Source organism: Marmota flaviventris, chromosome 11 (genome assembly GCF_047511675.1).
Source record: "Marmota flaviventris isolate mMarFla1 chromosome 11, mMarFla1.hap1, whole genome shotgun sequence".
Lineage (NCBI taxonomy): Eukaryota > Metazoa > Chordata > Mammalia > Rodentia > Sciuridae > Marmota > Marmota flaviventris.
This window is the reverse complement of record NC_092508.1, coordinates 32920808-32934478: the sequence shown is the minus strand read 5'-3', so window position 1 is coordinate 32934478 and position 13671 is coordinate 32920808. Positions and strand designations below refer to the sequence as shown.

The following is a 13671-nucleotide window of genomic DNA, read 5'->3' as shown; positions in this document are numbered from 1 at the left end:
ACTGCTTACTTTATCTATTATAACCATGTGTTTGCATATCTAAGATTTGAGTTCCTTATTAGTATGTCCTTTATATTTCTAGTCAAGGATAGAGCCATTACTCTGAAGATATTCAACAAATTAATGTTTTCAAGTGAGGCATAGTGGTGCATGCCTGTAATCCCAGCAACCCAGAAGGCTCAGACAGGAGAACTGCAATTTCAAGGCTAGTCTAAATAACTTAGCAAGACCTGGTCTCAAAAATAAAAAACATAAGCTGGGCACAAAGGCGCACACATGTAATCCCAAAGACTCAGGATGGTTACTTAGGATGGTCACTTGGGAGGGTTACTTCAGAAGCAGAGGATTACAAATTGAAAATCAACCTTAGCAACTTAGTGAGACCCTAAGCAACTTAGCAAGACTCTTATCTCAAACTAAAAAATAAAAAGGGCTGGGGATGTGGATCAGTGGTAAAGCACCCCAGGTTCAATCCCCAGTACCAAAAACAAATAAATAAAGCCAGGCACAATGGCAAATGCCTATAATCCCAGCAACTCAAGAGGCTGACATAGGAGGATCACAAGTTCGAGGTCAGCCTCAACAACTTAGTAAGACCCTGACTCAAAATAAAAATTAAAAGGTCTGGGGATGTAGCTCAATGTAAAGTGCCCATGAGTTCAATCCTCAGTACCAAAAAAATAAATAAATAAATAAATTTTAAAATAAAAAGAGCTAGAGATGTAGCTCAGCACTAAAGCACCCCTAGGTTCAATCCCCAGTATGGGAAAAAATATATAGGTTTTCTATGACAGGTTTATATGCATTGTCTTCTTTACAAATTTACAAACGTCTAAGCTATTTCACCTTCATAGTCTCTATAATACCAGGAAATACAAGGCAATTATTGAAATGTTCACTGAATAAAGCTGACAGCACTATTATCGGTTTTACCATAAAACTTTACTCACATCATACTTCTGTATATAATCAACAGTTTAAGCAAAAATATTTTCAGTTTTTTATATTCATGGTTGCAAATAAGAGATAATTTACTTTACTAGGAATGATGGCACAAGTCTATAATCCCAGGAGGCTGAGACAGGAGGATCACAAGTTTGAGGACAGCCTGGGCAACTGAGGAAGCCTGTAGTCTCAAACAAAATTTAAACCAGGCAAAGTAGCACACACCTATAACCCCAGCAAATCAGGAGGCTGAGACAGGAGAATCACAAGTTTGAAGCCAGTCTCAGCATCTTAACAAGACCATATCTCAAGATACAATAAAGAAGAGCTGGGGGTGTTAACTCAGTGGTAGAGTGCCCCTGAACTAAATCCCCAATATCATAAAATCAAAATTTTGGCACCCGCGGTGTCCATGGAGAGAGGTTGAGGTGGCCGAGCTCCGGCCCGAGGCACCCGGGCGCCGGGACAGCAAAGATGTCGGCCTCATTAGTCCGGGCCACTGTCCGGGCTGTGAGCAAGAGGAAGCTGCAGCCCACCGGAGCCGCCCTCACCCTGGTAGGTGTGAAAGTCGGTGTCCAAACTAGGGGTTGTAATGGCCTTTCTTACACTCTGGAATATACAAAGACAAAGGGAGATTCTGATGAAGAAGTTGTTCAAGATGGAGTCAGAGTGTTTATCGAAAAGAAAGCACAGCTGACACTTTTAGGAACAGAAATGGACTATGTTGAAGACAAATTATCCAGTGAGTTTGTCTTCAATAACCCAAACATCAAAGGAACTTGTGGCTGTGGAGAAAGCTTTAATATTTGAAACCTCAGGACTCCTCTGGCTGTAAACTCCAGGAAAGCTTGCTGAAACCTTGGAGCTTGCTGAAGAAATCATGTCACTGTCACTTGCCTAAGGTTTATAATATGTGGCCACCTTGTGAGGAAAATAAAGTGATGCATTTTGAAAATGGAAGCCAGTATGTTAGATTCCAGAAGACATGATATTTGTATTCTCCATATGGGGCAGAAAATGAGAAGCCATTGCTCTTTTTGGATCATTGTTATGTAAAGAAAAAAATCCTACCCTACACTTAATTCTCATATTCCTTTCTGTTAGAACCAGTTTCAATAATACTGCCTCCCTGACAGTAATTCACAAAACAGGTTAATAGGTATGTGCTTGCTAAATTTGTATCAAATGGCTTAAATGTGCATCTCATGGGCATTTTCCCAACCAGATTAGTGGTTCCCAAAACTCAGAGGTGAGAAGTCCTTGACTACTGATAGTAACATGGCAGTGCATTGTTTTTCTACCCAAATTGGCATGACCTCTTTTTTTACATTTTTATCAAAACTGTCAAATGCCTCATTTGTGTACCCTTCAACAGTACTAGGAAAAAGACTTCCTTAAAGTGTAGTGCAGAATAGTTCCAAGTGATGAGAGAAAAAAGTGAGGAATATTTTATCCACCTGTTTTACGACTTTTTTTTTCCATCCTAAGAGTCTGCTCAAAGCCTACTTAGATCCTTTTAGTTGGAAGGTCTCTTAAAAACCATCTAACCCATTCCCCTCAATTCTATACAGGAAGAAACAAAGTCCAGGGAAGCTGAAGGCCATTTGTCCACATTGCTCTGCAACTAGGAGACAGCTTGGGCCCTACCCCATCACCTCATCCTCATAGGGAACACTTGTGCTCAGCTTTCCAAGGCAGTGAAGGGAAATGATAGTGTGGCTTAATCTGGTCAACATTTGGATAGAGTTTCCTTTATAAGTTGATGAGATCCTATTGTATTTTATTTTGAGAGAGGGGACAAATATTATTTTCAGTCTTTTTTATGTGTATCACCATCTTGTTTCTTTAAAACTTAGAAACAGTGGTCTACACTAGTAGAGAATATATTACAGCAGCCCAGCCCACTCCATTCTTTTAAGGTATAATAGTGATTATAAAGCAGAACATGGGGGTCTTTACTTAAAATTCTCATTATGTGTACACTTTCTGGTTCCTAGGTCCAATTGCTAAAATTTTTAAACAATATTACAACATTTTGATCACCAACTTTTCTTTTAAAGTAGCCCTTTTTTCACTTAGTCTACTGATTTCCCTGGGTTTGACATATTAAATATTCTCTAAGATGATATACTTTTTTTGAAAGCTGATTCTCATGAATTAAAGTAGCTGAGCTCCAAAAAATAAATAAATAAATAAATAAATAAAATCTAAATTTTAAAAATTTAAAGAACTTGGGAAAAAGGACTGGGGATATAGCTCAGTGGGAGAGCACCCCTGGGTTCAATCCCCAGTACCAAAATAAACAAATAAATAAAGGGCTGAGGATGTGGCTCTGAGGTAAAGAATGGGACTACCATACACAAGGCAAGGCCCTGTGTTTGATCCCCAGTATGAGAGAATGGGGGTGGGGGGGCAGACAGACAATGACTTCACTTCAATTTCATAAGAAAGTGTCAACATTAGGATTTGAAATTTCCAAAAATAAACTGCCATCTTCCCTAGGCACTCCATTTTGGTGATGTCTTCCCAATGTTGAATCACTATAGTAACAGATATTATCTATACCATTTGTTTTACAGTAGCCATGCTTGTTTAATAGTCATCAGCTTTTTTGTGTGCTATTTGTCTTTTATTTGTTTGTTTGTTTATTTTTTGTGTGGTGCTGAGGATCAAACCCAGTGCCAGTGCCTTACACATGCTAAGCAAGCACTCTACCACTGATCCATAACCCTAGCCCGTTTTATCTTTTCCTTTAACAAACGAGCCTGGAAAATGAGAAGATCTTGGACAAAAAAAAGCTAAAGTTTGTCTTCAGTGATCTCAGTCAGTGTCTTTTGTATGCTTTCTTTCAAAGAAAGAAAGAAAAAAGAAGAAAGGAAGAGAGAAAGAAAGAAAGAAAGTCAATACAGAATAAATAGTATGTCACAATGGTTACAAAACAGTGAAAGTATTCAGCTCTGGGTCGGGGACACTTGATCATCAAAGAAAAGAGAATTCCAGAGAGGGCTGGTTGATTCAGCTGGAAATGATACACACAGCCCCAGAGCAGAAGAAACTAGGGATGGAACAAAAAATAAGTGTATGTGCTAAAACCCGTAATCTTTCAGGTCTGGGTCATTCAGAGATTGACCCCTGATAACTGCAGTGGTAAAGGAATTTACTAAGTACTGTGCACTATCAACCCTACTTTCTAAGTTACAGATCAAACAGCTTGCAAATAGATGTCTGGGTCTGGAAAGAGGGCTAGACTGGAATAGATATGAAAAATACCAGTTCTCATTTACAAAAGTAAAAAAATCATAAAAAGGAATGTATTATGCCATTTCAAAGTCAAAACAAGATCTGTGCAAAGATGCACTCTGGCAATCAGTTCCTTGGCAATTCAGTCACATGGACATATCATCAAACTTAACAGTCAAAGACTGTTCATTGTTATTGAAAGAGGAGAAATTCTGCAGAAACCCCAAAACAAATTAAAAATTAATTTTCTCTTATTTAGTGATATTAGCATGTTAATTTTTAAAGATATAACAACAGTATTATGGTTATGTTAAAAGAAAAAGTCCTCTTTCAGAGATACATACTGAATATTTACAAACAAAATGATACAATGTCTGGGACTGGCTTCCAAATAACATGAAGGAGTGGGGTCCCACAGATTAAATAAAATAGGCCACGGGAAGGGTACATAGATTTCACTATATATACACTAACAATTTTATAAAATTTTTCATTAAAAATGCATTCAAGGGGCTGGGGCTGTAGCTCAGTGGCAGAGCACTTGCTTAGCATGTGTGAGGCACTGGGTTCCATCCTCAGCACCACATAAAAGTAAACAAACAAAATAAAGGTGTTGTGTCCATCTACAACCAAAAAAAAAAAAAAAAATTTTTTTAAATGCACTCAAAAGTGGGTGCGATGCCATATGCCTATAATTCCAGCAACTCAAGATACTCAGGCAGGAGGATCACTCTGGTCTCAAAAAATAAAAGGACTAGGGATGTAGCTCAGGGATAAAGTACCCCCTCCTGGGTTTCATCCCCAGTACCCCAGTACCACCACCAAAAAAAAAAAAAAAAAGAGGGCATTCAAAGTTTCAAAAAAAAAAATCTGTATGCATCAATTTATTTCACTTTATTTCCTAATAAAGAAAGCTTGACAAGGGTTAAACTATATAATCCTAATACTTACATCAATTATTAAAAGGTAAAAACTCAGAATTACAAGAAGCCACTTTCCTCATAATTCAACAAATTTACCAGAATTCCAAAAACACAAAAATACACATATACTTTCATCTTCAAACATAAAATAGTACTGGAGATCTGGAATAGAACTGACCAGATTTAACTCCAAAACTTCAAGATTTAAGTCAAAGTCATCAAGACACTGGGCCTTCTGAATATTTACACTCAACCTTGAATTGTGATAAAAACTAAATAGGCACAACTTATCAGTAACTAAAAATTATAACTGAAAATTTTGCTGGTTTTGTAGACTACGGACCTAGGCAAAACCTGGAACAAACTAGGTTGTTTGTATCCAAAATTAGAAAACATCTTCTTTCCCATTCCTACTTACCAAGAGAAACCTAAATTTGCCCAGCTTTTTTTAAAAAAAGAAATTTTCTGTGCTGGGGTTGTGGCTCAGCGATAGAACGATCACCTAGCATGTGCAAGGCCCTGGGTTTGATCCGCAGCACCACATAAAAATAAAGAAAATAAAGGTATTGTGTCCAACTACAACTAAAAAAAGAAATATCTTAAGGATATACATATATATTTCCTAGCTTTTTAAAAAATATTTTTTCAGTTGTAGTTGGACACAATATCTTTATTTATTTTTATGTGGTGCTAAGGACCAAACCCAGTGTCTCACATGTGTAAGGCAGGCAGGTGCTCTACCAATGAGCTACAAGCCCTAGCCCTTTCCTTTTTTTTTTTTGAGTTGCTGTCGATCAAAACTCAGAGACTACTAGCCCTTTTCATTTTCTACTTTGAGGCAGGTCTCACTAAGTTGTCCAGGCTAGGCTCACACTTGTAATCCTCCTGTCTCAACTTGGAGTAGTGGAGATTACAGACATGTACCATCAGAGTTGGCTCTTATTCCCAGCTTCTTTTATGGCCCTGCAACATAGTGCTGGTCAGAGACACAACATATTTTTCTTTCCCTTTGTTCTCCTTCTTTTTCTCCTGCCTAAAACACAAAGTAATTTTTTTGTTTGTTTGTTTGACCCACAAGGCAAAAAGCATGAAAGTGAATCATAAATTAAGCATGGAGGAGAAATGAGCAGGAAAGCATTGTGGAACTACCTCATTAACCCTTGAGCTAATTATGTCTAGACTTCTTGTTTGCTAAGAAAAATTAACAGCATACGTTCAACCCAGTATGTATCAGACTTTACGTTCAACCCAGTATGTATCAGACTTTCTGTTATTCAGTCGAAAAGCAATCTTAACTGACACAGAAGGTATTATAAACAGGTTTCACTTGACCCAAGTGAAAACCAGGCACAGGAGTGCATGCCTATAATCCCAGCAGCTGGAGAGGCAGAGATAGGAGGATCACAAATTCAAAGCCAGCCTCAGCAACTTTAGCAAAGCTCTAAGCAACTTAGCAAAACCCTGACTCTAAATTAAATATTAAAAAAAAAAAAAAAGAAGAAGATGTGGCTCAGTGGTTAAGTGCCCCTGGGTTCATCCCTGGTCCAAAAAAAAAAAAAAGGCCAGATCCTAGAAAACTACTTAAACGTGCTTCAAAAGCAGAATGGATAAATAAGTGGTAGTCACGCAATACAGCAACAAGATTTAATAACACTCAACTACACAAAATGTTAATGGACAAATCTCTAAACAATACTGAACAAAAGAAGCTAGACCCAGAAGTACATCCTGTATGTATACATTTATAAAATGTTATAAGTACAAAAACAGACAAAATTAATCTATATGTTTTAAAGTTAAGACAGAGGCTCCTGATTTGGGTACAAATTGCACAGATGTATTATTTGTGAAAATTTAGCAAAACTTACATGAATGTGCACTTTACTGTAAGTATAGTAATCTTCAGTAAAACCATTAAAAATAACTGGCCTTAGATACTGAGAACAGAGCACAGAACTCCACCCTTCCTTCCTTCAAGATTCTCATTAGCACAGACAAGGCAACTGACTGCAAAAAAAATAAGTCAAATACATACACACATACAATATGTATATACTTTATATATACACACACCTTTAAAGTTATATTTAGAGAATACACAAATTTTTAGTTGCAAAACTGTTGCTCAACAATAGAATCCATGTGAACTTTCCTACAAGACTTTAAGAACTAGAACAGTAACAGAATTATCCAAAAAAAACTCCACAATTTCAGGAAATTCCAAAATGGAATGCTGAGGATGTCAAGACAAAACCATCCATAACAATTCCAATGTCCTGGAAGAAGTAAATCATTCAATTTTGGATATAAAGTTACCAGGTCTATTGTTAAGAGAAATAGATAAAGTATGCAAAAACATCATATTAAAAAAAACTATTTTGATGTTTTTGATGGGAATATAGCTCATCTGGTAGAGTGCTTGCCTAGCATGCACAAGGCCCTGAGTTCAATCCCCAGCACCACCACCAAAAAAAAAAACACCTATTCTGAGACAACCACCAATGCTTCCTCAATAACAAAACAATACCAAGGAATCAGAAACAGAGAGAGGATACCCGCTACTTCATGTGTTTGAGGCAACCTTCCAAATCTAGTGTCTAAAATAGTGCTGACAACATAACATTTAATATTTATTAATGAATGTACCTGACCACTTATTCCTTCAAAAAAAATGAAGTACCCATTCACTATACTGGCATTATTGGGGGAGGGGGATGAATAAAGCCTGATTTCCAACTTTCAAAAGCAAACAGATTAATGGAAAAAGATATTTAAAATGTAAATAATTGTAATACTACATAGAAGAGTTATAATATTAATATTTTGCTATAGGGCTAATGGCTTTCATAATGTATCTGACAAATACTTTATTTATTTTTTTTTATATTTATTTTTTAGTTTCCGGCGGACACAACATCTTTGTTTGTATGTGGTGCTGAGGATTGAACCTTGGCCGCACGCATGCCAGGCGAAAGCGTGCTACCACTTGAGCCACACCCCCAGCCCTGACAAATGCTTTATAATTTTGAAGTTGAACTACTCAACTAACCTTAATGAGTACTCTAACCATTACAATCATATTCAGTTTTCAAAATATTATTAGTTATTATTTAGGTAACATTTTATTTGAAGTGTTTCATTATAATCATCTATGTTTGCATTATCCACCAGCAGCATTCCATGTCTATCAAGGGCATGAAATGGTTAAGGCACCCACTGCTAATCACATGCTCGAGTAATAGCTAGGGCTTAACTGTTTTATGATATATAATACACATAATTATGAATTTTATTACACAACCAGTTCTCCTGCAGCCCCCATCTACAGTTGCTAAGATCAGTAAACATTAGCAGGGATCTATAAAGAACATTGCTAATGCTATCAAGACAGAAAAAAAAAACACAATTTATGTGTTAAAGATAAGTACAAATTCTGTTACTGAAAAATTGAGTCCAAATGTCATTCTCTTGAATCTGGGCTGGTCTCAAGGATTTGACTGAGCAAGAGAATACAGATGTAACTTCCAAAGCTGGTCCCAGAAGCCTTACTATTTCCACTCAGGTTATCTTGAAACACACTCTTTATAAGCACTTGACCTGCCATAAATCTGAGTACCCAGGGGTCTAGCTCCACTCAGAGAGGCTATGACACTCTGTGAAGAGCAGAATTCCACCCTACTCTACCTCCCTGAAGGCATCTTAGGCCTTATACACCTCCCAGCTGAGGCCCCACACACCAAGGAGCAGAGATGAATCTAACCCACAGAGCTAAAATCATCAAAATAAAAGATTGTTTTAAGTCACTACATTTTGAGGTAGTTTGTTCGGAAGCAACAGATAACTAGAATTATATAAAGATTCCAAATACTCGTCTAGAGATAAATCATTTAATCAATATCTCTTTCTGGGGTGGGGGTGGGGTGATTCAGTTATAGAGAAGCACTGTCAATTAACAGACTTGAATTGAGGAGCTTAGGTCCAAGATAATGATGCTTTTTTTTTTTTCTTATTCTTTTTTTGCTTTTTTTGGTACTAGGGATTGAACCCAGGGGCACTTAACCACTGAGCCACATCCCCAGTCCTTTTTTTTATATTTTATATTTTGTTTAGCAACAATGTCTTGCTGAGGTGCATAGAGCCTTGCAGCTGGGACACAGGCATGTGCCACCATGTCCAGCCCAAGATGCTTTTGATGATGATTATCATTAAAAAAAAGAAAGAAAGAAAAAAGAAATAAACTAGAAAATAAGAAAGGAGTAAGGGAAGTTTTGTACAGATTAAATGACAGTTTGATATTAAGCTTCTATATGAGTGCTTGGTTTTGTTGTAAAGTGAAATTAGGCAAAAGGAGAATCCCAGTCAGATTGCTGTCACTGGTTACACCACAGTTCCTTACCCTCTTTAGGAGATCGTGTACCCATGATGAGAGCTATGGGCTCTTTCTCCCTTTAAAAAAAAAAAAAAAATGCACAAAACACTTCACACAGCTCAGTGGATTTTTAGCCCTCAGAATCTATGGCCCTTAGGTTTAGAACCTGTTTCAGACAATAATGGTCCACAAATCCACCAGAAGATAACAGGATTGTTAAAACTATAAAAATGTTTTTACTCAAATTTTTTTAAAAAATTAATTTATCAATGGAGAACCCAGCAATTTAAGTTTTATGTGGATCTAATGTCCACTTATTTTAACCTGAAATTATTATTCTATTTCATTATCTTAGCACCAAACAATAAAATTCTGGGTTGCCTCAGAAAATAAAAAATTTTTTGGTGGTGCTAGGCAAGAGTCTACCACATCATTCTAAGGTTGTCTTCTGGGGATAGTGGTTCAGTTATCTTACTTTTCATATTACACAGTAGTAATATGGACATTTTTGCTCTCACAAGATTCTTGAAGGTATGGATTCATTTTCATATCTTGTTAAATCTTTAGCACCCAACACTGAACTTGTACTGGGCCCTAATTATTAATGATGCTAGTCAATCAGCCTGGAGCAAGACTTCTCCAACATTTTGGTCTCTGAAACCCACAAAACTATTGTTTTTTTAAAAAAAAGATTATATTTATTGACATTTATGATATTAAATAATGAAACTGAGAAATGTTTAAAATATTTATTAATTCATTTTAAAATAAGAATAAACCCATTATTTAACAAATAACATTTTATTAATAATATTTTCCAAAACAAAATTAGTGAGAAAAGTAGCACTTTCACATTTTTGCAAATCTCTGTAACGTCTGGCTCAATAGAAAACAGCTGGATATTCTACATGCTTCCATATTTCAATCTGTTGTGATATCACAAGTCAAGTTAGTTTCTAGAAAGCTTCACTAACACCCATGGAAGAATAAGAAAGACAATAAACAAACACACACTGTCTTAATATTAATATGAAAATAGTTTTGGCCTCACAGATCCTATGAAAACAATCTCTTTGCGTCCTATGTCCTCTATTTCTTTCTTCACAGCCTTTTTAAATTATCTGACTTCAAACTGGAGCAAAAATAATTCTACAATTTATTTTTTTCTGCATACTATTCTTTCATCAGGCTATCATAAATTTCAACATGCTTTCTAGCTACTTCTGAGCATCAAAATGAAACTGAGCATTTATAGCTGTTCTTTCTTCCCTGGTTACCAAGTAAACAACTGTCTAGAGAGGTACTTATAATACCATTTCCATACTAACTTGGGAATTAACCTAGATTATCACTAAGTAAATCCACCCAAAACTAATCTAGATTATGGTTAAGCTTTAAATACAGAAGTGTACATTTTTTGTAATAGTACAAATCAACAAAAACCTCACTTGATTTCACCATGTGATACAAAACTGAGTTAAAAACCAAAGGAATAAGTGTGTAAAATTTAAAAGTTCAAGTACATTTTGGCGTTAAACATATTTTTCTGAATAATTATCACAAAACAAGTAAAAGGTCAAAAATACTTTTAAAACTCAAAGTCTTCTGAGCAAAAAAAACATAACGAGGACCAGATCAAAACTCTGAATTAAAAACTAGCCATAAACCTAGTTAACTAGAACAGGTTGAGGAAAAACAACTTTAGGCAAAATCAATCACTGCTGACTGAATGCAAATCCCAAGCAAAGTCTTGAGAACAACATTGAGCTGAAGCACTCTGCCATTAACAGGCAGGGTTTTGCAAATGTTCTGGAACTGCTCTACAAGCACAAAGTTTTCTTATCGTTTTCCTCAAAAGTATCAATATTCTGCAGGTTAATGCTCAGATAAAAAGCTTTTGGTTGCTCCAACAGTTCTGTTCTACTGTTTTGTTTCTTGGTTATTCTTAGTGCTCTCTTACAAGTGGAGAGTCGATGAACCAATCCCGAGTAAGAAATTGGAAAGTACAGAAAAGAGGCGACAGCTCTGCACCCCCACACGGAAAAGGACTCCGAGGCGAGCAGCGTCGGCTGGGCCCTAGAAGCAACCCGAACGCAAAGCAGCCCTTTCCAGGTTCCCCGCAATATCAGACAACGTCTCCCTCGCCGCCCCGCGCCCTCCGGGACCAAGAATCTGAAAGTAGAGTCCAGCCGCTTTTCAGGGCCACAGAGCCTCCCAGTCAGGGATTTCTCGCCCGTTACATAACTGGGGCCTAAGGCCCCGTTTCTGCAACCAGTCCTCTGGAGGGAGATGGACAGGTTCCCCAGGGATCCTCTCAGGGAGGTAGAAGCAGGGCTCTGCACCTGGTCGACCCGGGAGAAAGAAGGGGGACGACTTGAGGGAGGCCGCGACCAGAAGTACTGGGGCACAGGGGGTGAAGAGCGAGACAGAAGAGGGGCGGGGCAGCTCCCGGAGCACCGAGGCAGGTCCAGGCGTCTCCGGCCAGAGCCCGCTCCCCTCCCTCGCCCGCTCAATCCCCACTGGCCGACCCTCCCCAAGTCCGCGCTCCCCTCCCCCGCGCCTCCATCCCCAGCCCCAGCCGAGCGGCAGGCGGACCTGCAAGGTAAGGCCCCAGCCGCCACCGCCGGATGGCTTCCAGCCCAGTACCTGATCAGACATGGTGACGGTGGCTTCACCCGGGGATCTCCGCACAGCAGCGGCCTCGGGTAAGTAGAACCTGGCTCCGGGGTTTACAAATCCGTCTCCCTTCCCCACAGCACAACACCGCGGTTGCAGGGACTTCCGCTACGCCTCACGTCACTTCCGCTACGCGCAGGGAGGAGGAATGGGGAACAGAGGAAAAGGGAGGCGGGAAAACGAGTGGGGGAGCAGTCCGAAGGCGGGAGATCCCCAGAAGCCGCTTTGCTGTTGTAGCACAAGTGAACTGGAGTCTCATCACCGCCTCGGAGGACCACGCCTTAAGCTTCAGACCCGAGCCCATCTCCATGGAGAAAAGGTCCCGGCTCCCGGTCTCAATGTTTGGAGCCATACTGACAACCCAGACTCCTCCCCCTCCAACACCTTGCGCGTTCCTGAATTCTGAGCCAAGATACTTCTTTTGTCTCCTCCCAGTGTTGCTCGTCGACCCTCCCTAAAAGTGTGGAATTGAATGCCAGTCCTTATTTCTAGAGCTACTATTTTTGGTTATCCTCTCGCTCCCACAACTTCCGCACCCCTGTCAAATGACCTTGATTGAAACAACTAAAAAACGACTCCTTGAACACAATCTTCATGGCTACTGATGAAAGATGCTGCTGAAAGTTCTAAACTCAAGGGGGGAGGAGCTAATTCCAACCCTTGAATTGGTGCTTTGAGTTAAAGAATGAACCTTTTAAGATTTCTTCAGAATACATTGGCCCAACTGGCACGAGCATGGATGATAAGGATATAAATAAATGAAATAGAATAAAAAATGAGTGGGGGGAATCAATGAACCCTCACATTTACATCAATTTGAAATCCAAAACAACTAAAAAGCGAAAGAACAGTCTTCAATTAGTACTGGGACAACTGGACATGCACATGCAAAGAATGAAATTGGATATACAAAGTTAACTTAAAATGTATCAAAAGTATATATGTAATTGTCAGGTGGGATAATCCTTACCTGTTCCTCCTTTAGAGGGCAGACAGAACATGATGATTGAAGTTCAAATGGTAAGTGATTAGCATCTCTGCTTAATTATGACCTGCAACACCCTGATTGCGCCTGGTTCTAAAAAAAAAAAGAAGAAGAAGAATGTATATGCAAGAATTAAAACCAAAAAGTTCTTAGGAAAAAACAGACACAAATCTTCATGACTTAGGTTAGATGATGGCGTTTTAGAATCCCAAAATAACAAGAAACCAAAGAAAAACTGAAAAATTGGACTTGATGAAAATTATAACTTTTGTCTTTATCGTTCAAAATACAAATTAAAGAATGGGAGAAAATACCTGCAAGTAAAACATTTGATAAGGGTATATTTATATTTATAATAATACAGAATTATTATCACTCAAACAATAAGACAATCCAATGTAAAAACAGATAGCAAACTGGAATATCCAGTGAGGATATACAAATGGACATGAAAAAATGCTCAATATCATTAGTTCCCAGAGAAATGCAAATTAAAATGACAAAGAGATACCACTTTATACCCACTAGGATAA

The 13671-nt window shown here is 38.2% G+C and overlaps 1 protein-coding gene, 1 non-coding gene and 1 pseudogene across 5 annotated transcripts in view; 2 read left to right on the top strand and 1 right to left on the bottom strand.

Moving 5' to 3' along the window:
• Window positions 1-12299, bottom strand: part of Sumo1 (small ubiquitin like modifier 1) — a 28098-nt gene extending 15799 nt beyond the window's left edge. For 3 of the 4 annotated variants that reach the window (XM_071618903.1, XM_071618904.1, XM_071618905.1), the window contains exon 1: window positions 12073-12299. In XM_071618903.1, coding sequence (XP_071475004.1) covers window positions 12073-12135 — 63 coding nt within the window. In that variant the 5' untranslated portion in view covers window positions 12136-12299. The remainder of the gene's footprint in view (window positions 1-12072) is intronic. The other variant, XM_027941775.3, reaches the window with a different exon arrangement.
• LOC114097761 (iron-sulfur cluster assembly 1 homolog, mitochondrial pseudogene) lies at window positions 1405-1905 on the top strand (annotated as a pseudogene).
• An 801-nt stretch (window positions 12300-13100) lies between the features above and the next one.
• Window positions 13101-13236, top strand: LOC114097987 (U8 small nucleolar RNA). Its single transcript, XR_003583652.1, has one exon. It is a non-coding gene; the product is annotated as a U8 small nucleolar RNA (small nucleolar RNA).
• The last annotated feature ends 435 nt before the right edge of the window (window positions 13237-13671 follow it).